Source organism: Lepidochelys olivacea (genome assembly GCF_965140295.1).
Source record: "Lepidochelys olivacea isolate rLepOli2 genome assembly, chromosome: 3".
Classification (NCBI taxonomy): domain Eukaryota; kingdom Metazoa; phylum Chordata; order Testudines; family Cheloniidae; genus Lepidochelys; species Lepidochelys olivacea.
Genome location: NC_140413.1, coordinates 121,422,026 through 121,444,960, shown reverse-complemented (window position 1 = coordinate 121,444,960; position 22,935 = coordinate 121,422,026). Strand labels below are relative to the sequence as shown.

General features: G+C 42.4%; 1 protein-coding gene across 1 annotated transcript in view; it reads right to left on the bottom strand.

The window, feature by feature from the left end:
- The window catches only part of FNDC1 (fibronectin type III domain containing 1), a 127,159-nt gene that overhangs the window by 30,670 nt on the left and 73,554 nt on the right, over positions 1-22,935 (bottom strand). Inside the window, exons 11-14 of the mRNA XM_084625161.1 lie at positions 19,851-20,216; positions 10,954-11,019; positions 8,081-8,242; positions 2,976-3,206 (exon numbers count right to left, since the gene is read on the bottom strand). Of these exons, the coding sequence (XP_084481287.1) occupies positions 2,976-3,206; positions 8,081-8,242; positions 10,954-11,019; positions 19,851-20,216 (825 nt within the window). The remainder of the gene's footprint in view (positions 1-2,975; positions 3,207-8,080; positions 8,243-10,953; positions 11,020-19,850; positions 20,217-22,935) is intronic.

Here is a 22,935-nt window from a genome sequence, read left to right as displayed (position 1 = left end):
GTTCTCTTGAAATTTTGATCAAGCTGGGGTGAGAGAGGGAAAAATCAATCCTCTACTAAACTAGCTCAGTCAATTCCCAGCTGAAGGAGAAATAAAAGGAAAAGCGAGTGCCTATGTGGTCTTGTTAATTGGGTAACAAATTAAAAAATATGACTAGTAACTTTGGGGCCATGAGCAAAGATTTTGAACATCTAGAATTTCTTTCCCCCACCCCCACCTTGAGTAAATTTCCTTAGGCATAAAGAAAAATGTGTTTTTCATTCTGTCCCAAACGAAAGCGGTTGGTTAAAAAATATGCAGCAAAAATTCATGGGCAAAACCCAGAAAAACCTTTCAAGCCCTCTCCATTCATCACAAAAAGAGGGGAAAGGGAGAATAAGCTTGATTATTTAAAAGTCCTTTGAAGTGTGCCTTTAACAATCTCAGAGTGCCAGACCAAGACATTATGACAAGCTATATTACAGAAATGAACAATCTGAAGCATGGCTGTGAGAAGAGTGAAAAGAAAGACACGTTGCCAACTGTGTTCACATATCTATTCAGGGGACACCATCATAGGGCCTCATCACATCAGCCACACTATCAGAGCCTTGTTCACCTGCGCATCTACCAATGTGATATATGCCATCATGTGCCAGCAATGCCCCTCTGCCATGTACATTGGTCAAACTGGACAGTCTCTACGTAAAAGAATCAATGGACACAAATCAGATGTCAAGAATTAGAACATTCAAAAACCAGTAGGAGAACACTTCACTCTCTCTGGTCAATCGATTACGGACCTAAAAGTGGCAATTCTTCAACAAAAAAACTTCAAAAACAGACTCCAACGAGAGACTGCTGAATTGGAATGAATGTGCAAACTGGACACCACTATATTAGGCTTGAATAAAGACTGGGAGTGGATGGGTCATTACACAAAGTAAAACTATTTCCCCACATTTATTCCACACACACACACACACACACACACACACACACACACACACACACACACACACACACACACACACACACACACACACACACAGAGTTCCTCAGACGTTCTTGTCAACTGCTGGAAATGGCCCACCTTGATTATCACTACAAAAGGTTCTTCTCTCTCTCTCTCTCTCTCCTGCTAGTAATAGCTCACCTTAAGTGATCACTCTGGTTACAGTCTGTATGGTAACACACATTGTTTCATGGTCACTGTGTATATAAAATCTCCCCACTGTATTTTCCACTACATGCATCCGATGAAGTGAGCTGTAGCTCACGAAAGCTTATGCTCAAATAAATTTGTTAGTCTCTAAGGTGCCACAAGTACTGCATCTCAGAGAAAGGTGCCAAGATGAAAGTGCTTCATGAAACACAGGAAAGCCAAAAAAATGCATTGGACATTGTCAAACATTACTTATGTGACATATTGCTCTGAAATTAACATAATTAGTGACATTGTGGGTGATTTTTTAAGTGAACAGTGTGCAGATAACACTGAAAAATGAAATCCTTTATTTATCCACTGACCAGGCACAGCACTGCCAGTGGAAGCTTCCCTACCTTCCCCCACCACTGCATATCAGCAATATAAGGCTAGCATAGTTTTCGTGACCATTCACTTCTTGGCCCCTCTGTGGAGGGGCTGCCAGCAAAAGAGTGGGTCAAGATTCAGCAACAGCAGCAACAATGTAAAAACCAGTACAACAGCACTGTCAGTTTCTGACTCCAAATCATCTGACCCGCTGTCGAGTTGGGTTTTGCATCATCTCCAAATACTTCTGTTGTTTACATATCTCACTAATTTTTTTATCAAGGTTAGAGATTTGTGTTTCAAATTTACATTTTTTTTTGCTATAATGTGCTCTAAAGACAGTGAAAAAGATCCAGTTTAATGTATTTGTTTAACCGCCAACCGCAGCATGTCAGATTGGCATTTGAACAAACTTTAACTATAATAAAGTCAACACAGTTTGGGTTATGTGTTCCACAGGAGTTAACCAGCTCCATTTCAGTTTAACTCTTTTTATTTATATAAAAAGCTTAAATTTCTCTTTTCACTCAGCTACAAAGCTCCACAATATTTCTTTGTATGCAGAAACAGTTTTATTCTGGCCTGTATCATTAATATTGCTATTGTGGCATGCAATATCTGCAAACCACAAGAAAAACAGTTCCGTATTTTCCATAACATTCCATCCTCTCTTCCCTCCTCTGCCCTCACTACACATTTTATTTTCTTGAGAGAGTGACTATTGATTTCAGAGATTTAGAAGAGAGCGGTGTTAGAAAATAAAGAGACTGATTTTGAAATAAGAAAAGGAGTACTTGTGGCACCTTAGAGACTAACCAATTTATTTGAGCATAAGCTTTCATGAGCTACAGCTCACTTCATCGGATGCCGATGAAGTGAGCTGTAGCTCACAAAAGCTTATGCTCAAATAAATTGGTTAGTCTCTAAGGTGCCACAAGTACTCCTTTTCTTTTTGCGGATACAGACTAACACAACTGCTACTCTGAAACCTGATTTTGAAATGTGGCTTCCCATATCGCTGATACAAATAACTGCAGGGGAGGGAAATTTTATAGGTCTGAAGACTTCTAACCCCTTGAGTGCTTCTGCCAATCTGACTGTTAGAGCTACGTGCTACAAAATAAACCCACAAGTATTTGCACTTCAAAACTGCACGCACAAAAACAGAGCCAAGGTGAAGCCCTTTAGAAGACCAGGACTAATCTATGCTCAACAGTGGCATTGGTACAGTGTTGACAGATGACATAGAAGCTCTTTCTCACTGACTAGAAGGCAATTAATACCTTCTTCTCGGAGAGCTGTATGGTAACAGAGAGTTAACATTGTTGAAAAATTATCAATAATAATTAGCTCAGATTAAGGTAAAAACCTTCCCATTTGGCTTCTGCATAGTTTCCTGAACCCCAACCAGGACAACAAAATCCCCAGGGTGACAGCCAAGACTGGAAATTTGTTACCATACCTGTTATCAAGTCTCCTTGTCGGGGTTTGGCCCAGTCCACAATGACAAAGGAGTGGCAGCCTTCCATTGCCACCACTGTGATATTGTGAGGGACAGTCTGGGGATGCAGCTCTCCCCCTTTTAGATTATACGGTATGATTTCATCCAGGCTTTCCACTTGGAAGTGCTCCAATATCTCTGTCAAGGAGCAGGGGGCAGCAGGATCTTTATTGAGATAACTCACATAAGGAGCTGGAAGAGACAGTGATAAGCAGCATTTATTTAACAGTCTGTACAGACAGGCAGATTACTACAGCTAAGGACAATTTCCTGTAGAGAAAAGCACAAGGTTAATTTTCTTTTTATATTCCTTACAGGCGGCCGAAACAGGGGACACTCGCAGAAATGGCTATATTTTATTTTTTAAAATAAAATAAATTAGACATTCATTTCCTGACCTTCCAGCTTGTAAATCTTGTATATTTTCCTACCATTTCACTGACGCTTTCAAATCTGTAAACTGTCTGGAAACTTCTTGGAGTGCTATTACTCTTCATATAAATAAAGCACCATGGAAACTGTAAGCATGACAAATATTCAGTGGCAATTACGTTACTCTAAGGCTTTCAATAGATGGGGAATAACCATGTCTGGTGCATTTCAGTCTGTGTTATAAAGGATCAGGATGGCAACTCTTGATTAACCCAATGTTGTTGCTCTAAAATTAAGACTTACCACCTGTCTTTGGGAGCCAAAGTTGTGGGTGGGGGGAGGGGTGGGTGTAGAAGGGCCCACAGTGTAGGGGCAGGGTCCTTCCCATGTCACAACCTGCCCACTTTAGATTTGGAGCTCCTCTGCCTGCCTAGATAGTCCCTTTCCCCCGGTAGCTGATGTAGCCTTCTGATTCAATGTGTGCACTCTTGGCAGCAAGAGAGACCCCACCAGGGGGGAAGTGGCTCAGCATCTGGACCTGGCTGCTCAGAGCAGGGAGAGGCCCACCCATGAGTCCAGCACCATGCCCCATATCCTTGATGCCTAGAGACAGGCACACACAGGGGTATTACCCCTTCACTGCTCCCTCTGGCAGATTTTGCCTTTTGGGCTTCTGTAGCAGAGAAACTGCTGAATTTGAATTAATATGCAAACTAGATACCATTAACTTGGGTTTGAATAGAGACTGGGAGTGGCTGGGTCATTACACATATTGAATCTATTTCCCCATGTTAAGTATCCTCACACCTTCTTGTCAACTGTCTAGATGGGCCATCTTGATTATCACTACAAAAGTTTTTTTTCTCTCCTGCTGATAATAGTGCATCTTAATTAATTAGCCTCTTACTCCACCTTTTCATGTTCTCTGTATGTGTGTGTGTGTGTGTGTGTGTGTGTATATATATATATATATAATCTTCTTACTACATGTTCCATTCTGTGTATCTGATGAAGTGGGCTGTAGCCTATGAAAGTTTATGCTCAAATAAATTGGTTAGTCTCTAAGGTGCCACAAGTACTCCTGTTCTTCTTTCTGACAACATTGTGCAGTGATGCGGCTGGGAGCAGCATCGCTATGATGCCAGACCCAGGCTATGGAGCCACAGACAGTTTCTTGTGCAAAGAAGTGAATGTAGCTTCTCCCCCAACAGCGTGTCTTTGCACCCTCAATTTCATAATTTCTGTCAGTGTAACTGAACCTTTGAGTCCCTGTTAAAGCTGCCCCTACCTCCCCCTTGCATTTTGAGGGCCAGATCCTCAACTGGTATAAATCAGCATAGCCCCATTGACTTCAGTGGGACTACACCAAATTATACCAGCTGAGGAGCTGGCCCTGGAGGTGCAGCCAGCCCCATTCTAGTTGTCTCCTGCATGGATGGCCTCTCTTTATCCTCTTCCCTCTCCTACCTACCCACAACCAGGTTTTGCCTAAGGAATGCAGAAAGTAAAAGAAAGGGTCTTGTTCTTCTAGTGATAGGGTCACCATATTTCCCTAAAGCAAAAACAGGACACTGAGCAAGACCGGCCCAAGCTGCCTGGCATCACCAGGCACAACCCCCCCCCCCGAATGTTCCTCCACACCCCACAATTTGAAAACTGCGCCTTTTGTCCCATTTGCTCTTGCCAACTGATGATCAGCTGGTAAGAGCAAATGGGACAAATGCCCACTTTTGCCAAAAAAGTTGGGCTGTCCAGGACAGGGCTTAAAAAAGGGACTGTCCTGGCCAAAATGGGACGTACCGTCACACTATCTAATGAATGTAGTTTAAGTAACAGAGTTTTAGTCCTTTTAGCTCACGGCAGACCCCTTGCTTTGGAAACTGGACACCTTAGTACTAGTGTAAGCAGTTACTTGTCTCTATGTGGTAGTGAGGTCCATTAGGGAGAGGTGCTAAAGATCATGGAAACAAATTACTGATATTTAGCAGTGAAACCAATGTAGTATGGTTCTCTCCCACTATGGTTATTTAACACTAAGAACCAGTTGCTCATATTAAAATCAACCCCTAATTCCCAAGTTTCCTGGAGTATGGAAATGTACAGGTATCAGTTTAGTAACTGGTAACTTTTACACTTATGCTTTATAGTGACAAGAACTGTACTTACTTCATGAAATGTCAAAACGGTAATTTTATTGCATTAAAGGTCCCTGTCATAGGGGCAATTGGACCGTCAAGAGGAATCAGGGCCTAGCCTGCCCATGACAGCCCTCTGAAGACCCACCTGGGACTAACCAGTTGCCCAAGGTGGCCGTTTAATGGTCAATTAGTAGCAGAGCACCTGCAACCTTACCACAGGGCTGCCTGAGTTCAAAGAACCAGGGAGAGTACTCCCAGGAGGAAGGTGCCTCCGAAGGGAGGGACAGCCTTCCCTGGGAAGGAACAATTGTAGCCTAGGAGAAGGAACTGAGAGGTCTCCAGAGAGACAGAGATAGTTCCTTGGGTGAAGGATACTAGAGTAAGCTGAGAGAAGGAACCAGAGACTGTTCTAGAGGTGAAGAGAACAGAGCTATCCTGAAAGAAGGAATCACAGGCTGCTCTCCAAAGGGAAGGGAGCAGCCGCAACTTAGAAGCCCTGGCTCCAGAGGATGGGCTTGGTCTAGAGTGTCCCATGGCTAAAGGAGCAAGAAGTTAGTTGAACTGACCCTGAAACTGCAGCTTTCCTGGTGGGCACCTGAATGAGGTCTTGCTTATGCTTATGCTAATCTTTGTTGTTAATAAATTAAACCCTCTGAAGCGGGTGTTCTTTCATGCACAGAAGTCTGGTTTGGACTTATCTATATCCAGATCAAGGGAAACTAAAGAAGGGCTCACCTGCGGTGTCACACCTGAAGGCTATAGGGGGGGCATGGAACCAGAGGCACAATGTCCACAGTCATTTTAACATTTAAAGAAACAGTTTGAGTTCTAATGTTCGCCTTTGGAAATGTTTATTTAGTTACAATAATACAGTTCCCTGGGAGGATAATATTTTCCCTCCTAGTGACCTGAAGTGTTCATAAAAAAATGTTCTTAGTTTATCTTATTGGATTTCCCACCACACAGGGAGTCTGCCCAGAGCTCGTAATCAACTTCATTTTAGCCATCACAAGGTTTCTAATCTAAACAGACCGGGACGCATGATCGCTGAAAGAACAGGACCATCCTGTCTGGTTTTGACAGGGAGGAGTTGAAGACTCATTTGAAAAAGTTTTGGTTTATGTGAGAAGTATTTTACTCCCCAAACCATGGTAAACAAGAGCTCAAGCCTCAGCTGCTCCAGAGCAGAACTTCACACAGTTGGTGAGTATGTTGGGGGGATGGCATGAATCAAAGGTGGCTCTAAGCCACCTTTCCTGCTCTCCCAGTCTTGCAGCTGAACTGACCCTCAGAGCAAGTTCTGCCAGCCTTTAACAGTCCCATAGGAGCTGCCATATCAAAGGAGGATTGCTGGAATGCAGTGCTCTCTGGCCCTTGAAACGCCCTGACAACGTACCCCCAAGACTTCGATGAGGTCTCAGAACAGCATCCTTAGCTGGCATAAACAACAATGGTTACAGCAAAGTCAATGAAGCTCTGCTGATTTACACCAGCTGAGGATCTGGCCTGTGCATGCAGATCCAAACCTTTTGGCTCAGCTCTATCTCCTATTGTTTCTTTCTACAATTACAAAATAAAGCAAGACGTTTATGAACATATAAAACATATTAGCACTCATAGTTAGCAAAAGGGTTCCAATTTAAGACTTTCAGAGTAACAGCCGTGTTAGTCTGTATTCGCAAAAAGAAAAGGAGTACTTGTGGCACCTTAGAGACTAACCAATTTATTTGAGCATGAGCTTTCGTGAGCTACAGCTAAGACTTTGTTCCATTTACCTATTCTCCTGTACTATACATTCCAAATGAAATATCCCGGCAGGACAAATTCTCCTCTGAGATACATCAGCATACAATGCCACTGGTATCAATGGGGTTCCACTGGTGTAACAGAAGAGAACTGTGCCCTGGTTTCCCATCAGAGGGCTTGTCTACAAGGAGAGCTGCACAAGTTTTACTAAAGCTTTGAATTTAAACTGATTTAGCTTAAGTGGAGCAAATCCCAGAGTAGACACTCTTAGGGTATGTCTACACTTAAACCATTACAGCAGCACAGTGATGGTTCTCCCATCACTGTAGTTAATCCTCCTCCTCAAGAGGTGGTAGCTAGGTTAACAGAAGAATTCTTCCAATGACCTAGCACTGTCTATCCCAGGGCTTAGGTTAATTTAACTATGTCACTCAGAGGTGTGGATTTTTTAGCTGGGGTGATATTAACTTTTTAGTGTAGACCTGGCCTTATTTTGGTTAAATCAGTTGGAAACAAATTTAAGCTATATTGAAATACAGCCCTCTTAAACTGAAATAAAAAAGTGTCTACAAGGGTTTTGCTCTGGTTTAACTAAACTGGTTTAGTTTGTGTCTGAGATCAAGATACAGCTCCAAGTGCTGCTACTTGTGTTTATCTTGTGATGATCTCTCAAAGCACTGTACAGTATCAAGAACAGTTGTGACTCATTAGCCAGATTTGTGCAGTCTTCTCACCAGAACGAATGATGCAGCTAGAACATGGACTATTTACCTTATTATTTAGCAAAAGCATAATGAGTACTGGGCTCACCGGTAAATCGTTTCTTCCCAGCTAAGTCAAATTCTGACACAGGATCGGAGCCAGAAACACTGATCTCTGGATAGTCTGTCTCAGGCACTGCTTCTGTAGTAGCAGCAGTAGTAGTGATCACGGTGGTAGTTGGAGGCAAAGTGCTCTCAAAAAACTCATAGTCTTCAGAAGACACAAAGAAGAGTTGACAACATTAGCTTGTTCCATGTTAAACTGGCTTAAACTCGACAGGGAACTCGTAGTTTCCCTCATTACAAACTATGATGAGAAAACTAAAGCAACATTCACCAGCAGACTTCACATCACGGGGTTCACACACTCCTTACTGATTTTTAAGTCAGAGGAGAGCATGCTTTGCTCTTCTTCCCAGGGCTTACAGCAAACTAAACAAAACAAAGACAGTCTTTGCACCAAAATAAGGATGAGGAAAGCCTCCATATTCTTCAGTTCACTTTACTAACTATAGAAATAATAGTGCCAGAGGGGATTTAAGTTTGATTTATAAGGAACTAAGAGGGAAGAAGCGAATCTGTTCTCTCAAGCAATTAACATGCATATTTTAAAATATGTGTTTATTGGTAATACATACAAGTTGTTCACAGAACCCAATCCGCTCCCATTAAAGTTAATAGCAAAACGGCCACTGACTTTAATGGAATGCCTAATGATATTAAACAGAGTGGGACGTGCAACAGGAGATACGCATACCTGTCAGATACAAAAAAACATATGCACCAGTTCATGGGGAAAATAATACTTTTGCAAAAAGAAGTGTGGGGGGACATCAGAAAATAAAAAATCAAGTAGATAGGAAAACAAATATCTTTAATTTGACTGACAGAAATTCAAAGAGAAGGCTGACTCACTGCACTTATTTGGCATCAAGAGTCTTATTCACAGAGAGCTGTGCTCGCTTTTCAGAAAGGTTTGATCTAGTCTAATCTACTCATCATGGTTCTTGTATAACCATCTTTGCCATGCTATCAGAATGCCCGCAAATTATAAATCATATACATCAATCTCTCTCTCGGTCGCCATCCCCTCCAGTGAGCTGCCATTGGAATTGGTTATTTTTGTACTTTTTTGTTGGTGTTATTGTGGGAAGTCTAGGTCAAGGAAGTAGATTTTTTTCCCTTCTGCTCTAAAAGTCATGATGTCTGTAGTCATCCTGTTGTTTTCTAGGGGTGAAGAGCAGAGAATAAGGAAACCCAGAAGATCACCAGCCGAATTCATTGCTACTTACCCCTCATGGAAACTCATCAGGTAAAATTTACCATGATAAACTAAACACATTCGTATGGCAAGATTCTGAGTTGACACTCACTCCCTGAAAACCTGAGGATAAGCCCGCTCAGAAACTGAGGCCAGATCCAGCCACCTTTGCACCATCTATTTTACACTCCTGAAACGGCTTCCCTCTGGTCTGGTAACCTGGTGAAGGTTAGAGCCACCCAAAGGCTTAGACTGACTGCCAATGGCCGCCAGGGGACACTGACAGCAAAAGAATCCTGGCCCTGTGCCATTTCCCCCTATGCCAACTGCAGGAAGGAGGTGGCATGAAATTCACTACAGGAGCTCTCCGCTGCTTGAGAGCCTCCCTACACAGGAGGGATCCCTCTGTGACTGGAATGGGAGCTTTAGTGTAGCTTGCACCACTGGAATGAAATGAAACGGCCCTAACACAGTGGAAGATCTGACCAGATGAATTTATCAGTTTTCTCACGATATAGTTTCTCTGTGCTCGGTGGGTGAAAGTCATCCCTGTGCAGAGGGCCAGAAAAAGGCCGGTTTACCCTGGAAGTCCCACTTAACCCCTAGTGCACGCAGAGCAGCTTTATTTTCTATTTTAGATTAACTCAGCAACTTTGCTGATTTTTGGTTCGGGCTGGATTCTGTAACAGGAAAGATAAGGGCAGGATTGAAGCAGCGTCCTTTAGAAGTGTCACTTTGAAAAATGTCTTTTTTGTTCACGAGTTGAGTTATAAGCAGGCAGATTCTAAAATAACAGCAATTTAAGCTCTTTCTGGGCCACTCTCTTCAGTCTGTTAAATTGACATTGTGCTGCTTACATGCAATATTATGTGGCACAAAGTCAAAGGGGAATCTCCATTGGTATGATGCTGGAGGAGGCAGCATTGGTGCCTACTAAGCCAGCTCCATCACTGGTGTAAGGGAAATTTGGGTGGAGGGTGGGGCAGGGGCAGAGTGGCATGGAGATCCACTACTCCTGATCCCCCACTGATGTACATTAATGTAATCCATTCAAGCGCATTACTGGGGTAACAGAGAATCCGCTCTCAATTGGACCATTTGTGACACACTACTTTGGAGATCACCTTTGTTCAAACATTCCCTATGTCTACATTGGAATCCAAGGTGTGACTGTAGCTACAACAACAGTGAAGCCAAGGCAGCAGAGGCTACCCATGTTCCTAGGCAGGGCCCTCCAGCTTGTGCTACTAGTCATCCTGCTGCAGCTCTGCTCCTATTGTTATTTGAGCTATCTAGACAAAAGTTAGCTTGCGTATGTCTGCATGTGGTACAATCACACCTTTCACTGCAGTGCAGACACACCTATTGTCACATTTGCTGAAAATGCTTCAATGATTTGAGAATACTGGGCCCATGTTTCCTTTACACTGCTCTGGCTGTGAGTTACTTCCACTTTAAATCCCCTTCGAAGGCTCTATTTTTCACAACCACCACAGGGCTGCTTTGAAACCAAGGGGCATGGCTCCAGCTCATGATCCTGGTGATAGCCTGCCTAAGTTCCCATCCAACATGATGCAGATTTATTCTTTACAGTGCAATGTTGAAAGGGGGACGGGGAGACCACACAGCACTTGCAAAGGACTTTCCTAATGAACCAGTACCTTCGTCATAGATCACATACGCCTCTGGAGTTGCTGTCACATCCATATCCAGCCCTGAGAACGTATCTGTCGAAGGAGGAAGAAAAGATAGCACAATGATTAAATGATATTTGCCTCCCTCAATTACTCGCTGAACACGTTTTAAAATAAAAGCTGAAAGCTATTTAATCCATAGAATAATGAGACAACAGCAGCAATGGTTCTAGATCACATGATAATAGGTGCACTATGAATATCTAGAGTAGATGAACGGGTGGTAGCACAAGCTAGCCAGGAGGCATGATGCTGCTTCTTGCAGAGCTGCTGTACAAAATACCCAGCATCCTCCAGGAATTCTGCCCTGGGAGACCCACAGGATTCTTGGAGCAAAGGATGCCTTGCTTAGCATCCCTGTAACAGCTTGTTGTGGTTTCATGGCAAAAAACCCATGACATTTATAAGCAAGAATGGGTGAAGCAGTGCAGATAAAATAAGAACGACAGGGAACTTCTGCTCAAAATGTTTTAGATGCAACACAATTGGGATGTTGACCCCTGTGTATAACAGACTTCCTTCCTCCCTGAAAAGTCACTTCAGCAGCTCTGCAGATTCATGGATTCTCTCCTGGATCAATTGCTATCTTGTGAGTTTGGGGCTTTCCTTGCAGTCAGAGAAATGTACTTTGCAGTGCCTGTGGCTCAGAGAAGCCAGAGCACACAAGACCTAGACTAGCCGTCCAGAACAGTACTGAGAAAATAGGAGCATCCTGATGGATTCCATTAAAGGTAGGGCCATGTTAGAGACCATCAAAAATGAAGAACTGGGCTTTGGGAGGAAGATGTGGTTGGGATGTAGGACAGTAAATGAATAAGAGCAGGAGGAAGACCTCAGAAGGTTTAGATACGTATCTGAATTCTGGGAGGCTTGCGTCAACCTTCTGAAGTCTTTTTCTCTCATTTCTACTCTATAGGTTGAGGACGCAATCCAAAACTATACGGATTCTAATAGGCAGAGCCACCAATTATAATGGCCCCAATGATTACCATAGATAGTTACTGATCTCAGCTACATTGTCCATAACATTTTAACAGCTCAGGCACAAAATCTCTTTGACCATACTTTACCATGATGCTTGGTGACAATGAAAAAAGAAAATTATTTGCCTTCCCAAAGAAACTCAAAACCAAAAGACCTCATTCCAAGTAGAATTATGCAAGGCTGGTTATATATTATACACACACACATATATATATACTATAGGCACCTATATTAAAGATATTGTGTATGTGTGTACACAAAACACATGCACAAAGGTACATACATACTTGTACATACACATGAACACACTCTATCTTTCATGTAATCTAGTTGCACACACCAGTATAAATTATATTAATGTATCCAACTACTTGACACATTTCATACTTTAACATTGTTCTGTACAGGATACTTTCTAAAGACAGGTAACCTTCCCACTGTAGCTCTTAATAAGATAGAAAATGTTAGTTATATTAAAGATATTAAGATGTGTGTTGAACAATTTCAATTTCCAGTATTAAATAATTAAAAATAAAATCTGAATCATATTAGCATGTCTCATTTATTTTTTATTCGAGAACAACAAACATACAAACCTTCGTTTTCTATTTCTTGCTATTACATTTCGGACAAAAAAAAAACCCTCAAACCCTAGCTGGTATAATACAGCAGTAATTTTAGTGCCAGAAAAATTTTTGAAAATACAGGAAATTGGCTAATTCTTGTCAGACTTTAACAAAGCAAATGTCTGACATTTTCTCACGGTAAACTTGTGCAGCTGACTGACAGGCAATCATACAAAGCAGTGAATGTCTACTGCCAAGCTAGCATATGACCCAGTGCATCTTTGGACGAAGACAGAGAATCTTCCCAACATAGGCAGCTGGTATTGATCACTAGTTATAATGTAAACACTCCTTTTTGAATACTGCCAGATAAACTATTGAGTATCAGATATACACGAAGCTTTGAACGTGTTAATGTGCAGATTTCACTCCTTAATGCTTCCCAGCGTAACTACCTCTTGTCAAGACAATAGTCTGATTATATGGAGAAATTGTATTTTCTTTTGTGTTTCGTCAAGTTCTCCCATTTACAGGGCTATATTTTCTCAGCAGAGCTGTGGCACAGAAATGGCATAGTTATTGCAAAACAAACAAAATCCCCCTGCAACTTTCTGTTTTATGTGGTTTTATGTTTATGTTGATTGTAGTTCCTCAGTTAGCTCCTCCTACGTTGAGTGTAGCTCCCTCAGCTCCCCAGTAGGGTTTACTTCGACCTGCTACCAAGTGAGAACTACAAACTTCCTTGTCTTAACTAGAATTTTTCCACTTTCACCACAAGTCAGCCAACACACACAAAAAACAGCTCCCTTTTCCCTGAGTCTGGGCACATCCAGGGCTGAGTCGTCTGGGAAATGTAGGCTTGGGCTGCCAAACTCTTTTCTGCTAAATGTTGCTGAATCTAGTGAAATGTTGACAATAAATTGTGCTGGGACAAGCAAGTATTCTGCCAAATATTAACAGACTTTGCAAAATAATTAGTATAACATGTGGTGGCATTTCTGGCACTTACAGACCAAATCTGTTGGGAAGCCAAGTACTGATGGTGACGAAGGCTCTGGAAGAATGACTGTTCTACTAAAGACCCAGACAGAGGAGATAGACAGTGCAAAAACACCCTTTGGAAACATTCAGGACAGAGCAGCAGCTAAAGTTTGGGGCATGTTGGTAGTGCTATATAGGAACGGGTTATCCTCCTTCAAACGTAACGTAGCAGCTGTTAAATAGGCACCTTGGAGGAGCTTTCATCTCGATGACGTTCACCCAGACAGGGCAGGCTGTCTTATTGCATGTGTCAAACGTTGGACTAGGCAGCCAAGCTGAGGTTACAGAAACATTATGGAGAGAGAAGCAAACATTTATTCCTCATAGAAATCCTCGTAACTCTGAAGTGGGGATTAATATTTCTCAACTTATGTCATGTGTATGTTGCAGGATTCAGGAAGTGTCCTGCCCTTTCAGACTTCCAATCTGATGCATTGGCAGAGACATTCTTGACATGCTGTACTTTTAAAGAGGAACAGCTGGTTTTTCTGCAACATGCAATAAGGCTCTCTATAGATTTGGGTTGATCCATGGATGATATAATGACTCTTTTGCAAAGAACGAAATGTGGGCCAGAGCTTCTGGCAAACTGGACATTGGAAAGGAAAGAAATATTAGTATTTAAAAGGTTCTTTAAACTTCAGAGAAAAATCAGCCAATGCCTTTATTAAAAATAATACTGTGAAATATTTTTAGGGCCAGATTTTGAAAGCCTTGATGAGATTCAAGGCAGCCTTACTCCATGAACAGTCCCACTGAAGTCAATGTGTCTGCTTGTGAAATAAGATACTGCCTAATATAAAGGGAATTAGAATTTGGCCCTCAGTTATTTTCATGGAGATATTATTATGTATCTTCAAGATGCAATCAGTGATATGGTCAAAATAAACGCAAAAAAGCTGCCCTGTTGTCTTTAAAGAGGTCCTTATATCGAAGAGTCATACTATAGAGGAAGAATAATCTAGTGGTTAGAGCACTAACCTAGCACTTGGAAGACCTGAGTCCTTATTGTGACATAGACCTCTTGTATGACTTTGGGCAAGTTCCTTAGCCTCCCTGTGCCTCAGTTCCTCATCTGTAAAACAGGGCTAATTCCTACCTCACATAGTTGATATGAGGATAAGCATATTAAAAGATTGTAAGATGCTCAGTTGCTCTGGTACTGGGGACTGTATAAACATGGATAGACACTATAAAACACCCAGGCTGCCTAAGAAATTAGACTCGAATTGCCAGAGGTGGAGAATAAGGAAAAGAGACAAAGGTAACAGGGAAGATATAAAGGATTTCCATATTAAACTCAGAACTGTAGGGGGGGAAGCACACCAAGAAGAGTGTCAGTGGATCTCACGTGATTTTTCTTAAAGTGGGTCTCTACCAAAAACCACCTGCTGCCATAATGAAAGTAAGATAAGCCCAGGAAAAATCTTAACGAAAGTAAACTGAATCATAAAAAGGAAACGAAAAGATAATGAAAAAAGTGCTTAAAAGGGAGTTGGCCCGAGTTAGCAGTAATAATACTAAAAACAATAGAGATAAGATCTGTCTCCACCTCAGTCCCTGTAAAGAACAGCTGTAAAAAAATAATGACAGTCAAAAATAGTTACCAATACTGGAAGACAAAGCAGTTCGATGACAGCATGAAGCAGGCATGGGCAAACTACGCCCAGCGGGCCACATCCAGCCCACCAGCTGTTTTAATCCAGCCCTCAAGCTCCCACTGGGGAGCGGGATCTGGGGCTTGCCCCGCTCCGGCACCCCAGCTGGGGAGCAGGGTTGGGGGCTGCTCTGTGTGGCTCGAGGAAGCAGTGACATGTTTCCCCTTCAGCTCCTACGCACCCCACTGCACTCTAACCCTCTGCCCCAGCCCGGAGCCCCCTCCTGGACCCTGAACTCCTCATTTCTGGCCCCACCCCGGAGCCTGCATCCCCAGCCAGAGTCCTCATCCCCTCCCACAACCCAGCCCCAATTTTGTGAGCATTCATGGCCCGCTACACAATTTCTATACCCAGATGTGGCCCTCGGGCCAAAAGGTTTGCCCACCCCTGGCATGAAGACACACTATGAACAATGGAAAAGGAACAAATGTCCAAGCAAAAATTCTTTTGTAAAAATAGCTAACAGAAAAGAAAGATAGGGAGGGAATTCTTGATGTTACGGGTGAAGCATAGTGGTTTTCTCAGCATGAATTTGGTCTGGCTGCACTTCTCACCAGTGAAAAAGCCACAAAATGGTTATGCTGGTCATCCTACATGAGTGCCAATAACAAATACTAAGAACATAACCATCAGGTGGTATATCACACATATGTTTTAGGCCCCATCAGTAGGATTCCTTACAGGCACAGAGGCCTGCACTAATGCATCTGTTTGCAGGGTTGGGGCCTGAGAGAGTTTCTGAACATTTTACAGGTATGGTACACTATATTGTAAACTTCCACCACATAGTCAAAAACAGTTACACAAGATTACCTGCTAAATAATGAATACTAAGAATATAAATAATAACAGTTCTGTCTATACAAGGTAATAAAATCTCTCAGACAGATTACTCACCTAGTACAGCTGATAGAGGAATCGCCGATCTTCTGCCCATGGCAGTTTTTGTAAAAGACGTTTGTGTCCATCTCTCAACTCATCGTCAGCTGCCCATGTCTCTTCTTTCCATCTCTTCTGTGCTTTCTAAACTGATAGTGCGGCTCCCCAGATACCATTTACATTGTCTGTTTCTAAATCCAGTTACAGACTTCTGTAAATGGGGGGCTTAGGACAATCCGGTAGGCGCATCCAGGCCCCATTTTTGAATATAAAGAGCTGTTTTCTGATGCTGCTTTCAAATGATGAGTGGGTTGAATTTACACCCGGTGTATACAAGCTCAATAAAACTGACTTCGGTGAATTTGTTCTTGCTTACTTCAGATCTAAATTTGGCAGTGTCATTAGCTTCTATTGCTGCAACAGAGATACAATGACAAGCAAGGTCTTTGCTTTATATTTAATGTGGGGAAAGGAAGTTCTGTATGGCCCTCTACTTTACTCACTTAGAGCCAAGCCAATCTTTCCCCAGCTCCTAGGAGTGACATGCTGTTTTTCTTGCTTGCCAATCTATATCTGCTCCTTGTGTGTCTTCCAGTTGTATCTTCCTACTTTACCGACAAAAACAAATTTTTCCTATGGTTAGAACACTGCGGAGGCAACAGCTATAATGACTGAGATGGCTTCGGTCTCTGTTTATAATCCATTCATATTCAAAAAATGACAAAAGAGAGTGAGCGAGAACTAACAGCTATGAGAGGCAGTGTTGACTAGTGGACAGCGCTCTAGACTGGGACCCAGAAGATCCGGGTTCTGGTTCTGCCACTCACCTGCTGGGTGACCTTGAGGAAATCATGTCAGCTCTCTGTGCCTTGGTTTCCCCATTTGTAAAATGGTGATATTTATACTGACCTAATTTGTGAAGTATTTTGAAATCTATGGCTGTAAAGCACTATATAAGAGCTAGACATAGTTATCAGAGATGGGCCAAGCTCCCATACTCTGCTCAGAGCTAGAAAAAGTTTGGGTCCAGATTTGCATTTTGCAGCTAAGATCCAGCTCTGTTATTCATGGATGGATCCGGCAGCCAGCAGTCATTAAAGCAATGTGACACAGTGACAAAAGTCAATGGAATTACACTGATTTGCACCAGCTGGGAATCTGGCCTGCAGATTTTATAGTCTAGACGCCATAAAGCACTTGCTTCTCATGGACAGATGATGGTAACTGATAGATATACAAAATTAATGTGAAGTGTGGAAACGGTAAGCAACCCCTATATCTGTTGGTATAGTGCAGCTGTTCATCACGAATATCTCCATCCTTCTACCATAGCACTGAGAGATGTGATTGAAGAGTTAGACTAGCTAATCATGTTAAAGAGGGAATTTATGCAAATTATTTATAATCAACTGAAAAGGGGTCATCTACAGAACAGTTGCAACTCAAGTGATAGTGCATGTCATCGGACAAATAGTCCAGGGAAACCTGGATAACAGATTCCTCTGGATTAAAGTGTTAAAGATTATAGTAGGAAAAAAGTGACTATATAAAAAGGCCACCTATTTGCTCAATAGTTCTGCACCCATTACGGCTTTCAAGCTCATCTTCTCACTTTAGTGAGAAAAACAAGTTTTTATTCCTACTGGCAGACAATGAACAGGCAATACAGCTATGGAAAAGCAAGATAGTGTATGAAGCAGAATATAAACTATCAACAAAATTGTCAGCTAAATTCTAAGGACTCTGTGCTACTTCTACTGAGGTCAATGGCATTTTTGTCATTTACTTGAGTGGATGATGAAGCAGGCCATAAACACAGAATATGAGTTAATAGCTGCTTATGATGAGGCTAGAAGCAGAAAGAACCCAGACTGACTTTCGTATCCCAAATTGACGCCCCAACCAATTCAGCAGAGAAATTTCACGTGCCTAACTTTCAGCACATAAGGAGTTCTATTGAAAATCAAAGTTCTCCCATGCTTAAGGTAAGTCATGAGCTTAGGTACTTTGCTGAATTGTGGCCTGAGCTTGCAGGGTTGGCCATTAGCTTGTAAACTGAGCACATGTGATATGCAAATGATTGAGAGAGAATAAAACTACAGCCCTGCCGTCCCTTTTCTGGTGAGGACAGTACTTTAAACCTCATAGCACTACTCTTTCAGCCTTTAAAGATGCAGCTGTTTGTTCAGAAGCCAAAGACCTAGGATGTTGGCCAGAAGAGTGACCATTTAGTTACTTTTAACTTATACAGTGCCGCATAGCCATCTGGAAAGAGGGCAGCTACGTCAAACTAAATCAAGACCGTGATTCAAAGCCCAAGGAAGTCACTGGGATCAGGCCCCAGTAGCTAGCTGATAACAAGTATTCATTTTTTTGAGAGTCTCAATAATGATTTGTGATCTGACAAGCCTTGGAGATTCTTTGCAAGTATGTGTTGTTTCAGATTGCAGCGAAATACTGAAACATTCCTCTTGCCTTTGTCAGATGGCAAACACTTCGAGTTTTCTTTTCCACAATCAACTGTCATTGGCAAGTTCGGAAGATCGCTTTTCAAAACAAAGTTTTCATTTTATATTTTTGTAACTGTGCAGTACAGCCACACATATTGTGACTCAGGAACTGGGGGTAACAGGATGTCAACTGTTAGAGGGCACAAGGGTTACATCGGGTTTTACAGGGATCCCCTGGGTCAGATTTATCCAAAACAGTTCACTGAAGGAGGGCATGTGATGTCTCTACCAAGAGCCAGTGGCCCACTGGTCATCACAGTCATTTGAAAATGTATGTATGGACAATATTTAAGAAGTTGTGTGTCTATCCCAAAAATTATGTTCTTAAGGTCCTGCCCGGTTAAGGCAGGTCACCAGGAGGTGACATATCTCAGAAATTTCCTTTCAGGCAAGAGATAGCAGATACCTATCTCCCTGTCTGGTCATATACGTTCTGTGTATTGTATGCTTCACAATGTAGGCCTATTTGCATACTTAGCCAGGGGCTAAATAAGAGATGGCAAAATCTACAAGAGAGGATATTTCCAAGATGAAACAAACAGCGGGGGCAGGAGGCCTATCTTGGGGTGCAAGGAAATACAGAATCCATTGCACAGGAGGCAATCTAATAGCATGTGTCTCTCATGAAGGATGGTCAAAGCTAAGCCTGGCTATAAAACACTGCAAGGATTTTGGATGAGCAATACTCTACAAGGCAGGAGAGTATCTTGTTAATTACGGGTAGGCTGTAAAATACATATAAAGTAAAATCATAACACGCAAACATTTGTTTCCAGTAATTCTACTTGTTACAACTTAAATCTCTGTGCTATGTCAAATAAATGTATATATGATTTCACTATAAACATATCTCAGTGCTGTGTGTTAAGCGGACTGATGATCTGGGGTGGAACTGGTAAGATGCACTCTACTGGTAAGCTCTGGAAGCAGCAAATCTGTGAACATGATGATTGTCCAGCAGACCAGGGGCTGGACACTCCAGGGAGATGCTTGGAGGGCTCAAGAGTTGGAGTGTGCTTGTTGCTAAGCTGTGGAGAGACTGCGGGGTCTGTGATGCCTAGAGGGAAGTGCTTGTGTTGCCAATGGCTGGAGGAGTTGGGGAGCTGACCAATGGCAGGCACACACAAGACTTTGTCACACTATGGACAGGTGGTAGCAAGGTGTCTCACAACCTTGGCTACCCTAGGAAACATCACACCTCCTATTTGTGTTTATATTATTGTTACCTTCTGCATTGCATTCAGGCAGGCCATCAAGCCCTTTTACCAACTTGCCATCCTCATCATACTGAGCATCAGTGCCTGGGGGACATGTAGGTAGTGGTTTCTCTGTTGGGAGCTCAGTAGTCGTTGGTTCAGCAGTGGTGGTGATGATGGTAGTTGTGGTTGTAGTTGCAGTTGTGGTTGTTGTGGGAATTGTGGTCGTAGTTGTTGAAGAAGTTGTTGTCTTTTTAATCATTTCAAGACCAATCAATGGTTTCCCTCCAAGGCTTACTACTGGTTTATCTTGTGCACTTGCTAGAGGTTTACCAAACCGCCCATGTCCAAACAAGGGTAATCCATCAGGACTCACTACTGGAGCACCACCAGCATCTGCAAGAGAAGAACAAAAGAAAAATATCTAATTGCAGATTCTCTATGTTTTTAAATCATGGTATTTAGCATCAGCAGATTTCCATTTAGGATCCCAGAAGTGCCATACCTAGGGGAATAGAGAAATGATTCAGGAGGACCTCATACAAACCACAGTGTCATCCACTTTTATTAGCGGTTCTCTGAAGAGCTGGATTCCCAAGAGTGTATCAGAACTAGTGAAGAGAGGTATAGTAAATCCTGACTTAAAATAGGTAAACCCTGCTGGCTGGGATGCTGAGGACACAGCCCTTTCCTTGACTGTGATTCAGCAGCATGTAATAGCACCCAGAAGGGGTTTCATATATCCATTTCACTCATGTGCAAAGATTACACCTACTTTCATCTCACATAGGTAAGTGAAAACATACATGGACAACTGTAAAAGGATTTATACCCTGACCCCTAATGTTATACACCAGAAGCAAGGTTAAAAAAAAAGGATACTCTGTTAGGATGCTGCAATGAGAGAGAAAAGGCCTATCTTAAGTTATGGATATAGCAGATGTTCTCTGTAACTGTGTTTCATCTGTGTGTACTACACGAGTTCATGAGACTTATTTAGATGGATTCATACGTAACCACCAGTGATTTCACGTATATCCCACAGCTGTTTTTTATTATTTCCTATGAGTCTTAAAGAAAAAGCCACAAACTATGCTGTGGATAAATTAAGGGAAAATAGTTATTTATATCTATATACTGGGACAAAGTTCCTGCTCTACCTTGGTGGGTCTTGCGCTTATTGGCGGATTTGCTCGCCTTGGAGCTTCACGGCAGCCCTCTGTTTTTCTGAATTCACAGTCCAGGTCGACTCCTCCTGTGTCTGACCAGGAGTTGGGAGGATTTGCGGGGGGAACCCAGGACTGCCCTCTGCTCCGGGTTCCAGCCCAGGGCCCTGTGGAATGCAGCTGTCTAGAGTGCCTCCTAGAACAGCTGTGCGACAGTTACAACTCCCTGGGCTACTTCCCCATGGCCTCCTCCCAACACCTTCTTTATCCTCACCATAGGACCTCCCTCCTGTGTCCGCTAATGCTTGTACACCTCAGTCCTCCAACAGTCCACGTTCTCACTCTCAGCTCCTACTGCCTTTTGCTCCCAGCTCCTCACACGCACACCACAAACTGAAGTGAGCTCCTTTTTAAAACCCAGGTGCCCCGATTAGCCTGCCTTAATTGATTCTAGCAGCTTCTTGATCAGCTACAGGTGTTCTAATCAGCCTATCTTAATTGTCTCCAGAAGGTTCCTAATTCTTCTGGAACCTTCCCTGTTACCTTACCCAGGGAAAAGGGACCTACTTAGCCTGGGGCTAATATATCTACCTTCTATTACTCTCCTATAGCCATCTGGCCCGACCCTGTCACAATACATAAACAGCAAGATATCCACATATACCATACCTTCTACTGGCTCATTCACACAATCCACATAGACGCAACTGAAACTGACTTAATACACATCTGGACTGTGTAGGAATGCAGGATTAGTTTTTAAGGGCCAGATCTTCAAAGGTTGATTTCAGTGGGAGTTAGGTCCTAAATAGCTTTAAGAATCTGGGCCTAAGTGCATATGGGCTTGATTCTGTGGTGGTGCCAGATGCCCTCAACTTCTAATTACTTTGTGGTCATTGAGGATCCAGAAGCATTCAGCGTCTCAAAGAACTGGACTCCATGTAAGAAATATGCCTTGTCTTTCTGTATATACATGTGTTGGTACAGATGCTGTGGATACCCCCTTCAAAGATCTGCGTACTCCATACATGAGGTACATGTCACCTCATGAGGAGGGCATGTTTTTTTCTACTCACGCTCCTGATTTCCCTACGGAGATGCCATGTCCCTCTATCTGTTCTGATTGCCATTTCCAGCAATACCACCTGCTCAGATGCTGTATTAACAGAAATGACATTTCAGCATGGTGGATCTGTGAGTAAAAGGGAAGAATACCTGCTGACACACAGATTGGATCCAGCCTCTCTCATTTCAAACTATAATACAAAAGCAAATCCAAATCCAAGGTGGAATCCTACCACTAAGATTTTCTTCCTCCCCATTTCTAATGATGAGCCATATCATGAAATCCATCTCAAGTGTGAAAATCAGCCATATGAGCAAACTGGAGAATAGAGGAAGGAGAATACTGCAGAACACTATTCAAAGTGATTCATGCAGATTCCAGGTAGCTGGCTTAGTTTGAAGATATATAGCCATATGCTAGAGATTTACTGATGAAAAGTGCAAGATGAGGGTTAGGTATTATTATTAGATTTTGCTCCTCCATGAACATTTGAGCAGTGGAGTTTGTGGTCACCTGAACATTTTAGGAAAGTTGTTCACCAAGGATGATAGCCATCCCTGTACAGAGAGGTCAGCAGAAGGCCTTGCATTACTTAAGGCCTCCTTGTGAACTTCACTCCATGTGCACCCCAGTATTCATATTCATACACTGGAAGACTCACCCTTCGTGTAGAAAGTCCTCACATCCGTCATAATACCATGTGACTTAAAGGATCAATCACAAATATCAAATAGTAAACAACCAAGAGTCAAAGACATAGACAAAGCAACCCATAAGATGGAATATATTTGCAAAAAGTTATCAATTAGGAATAATAACTACATTAGCTAAAATAAAAATCTATTCATGGATAATTCCCAAACAAAAATAAGGGCTAAACTCC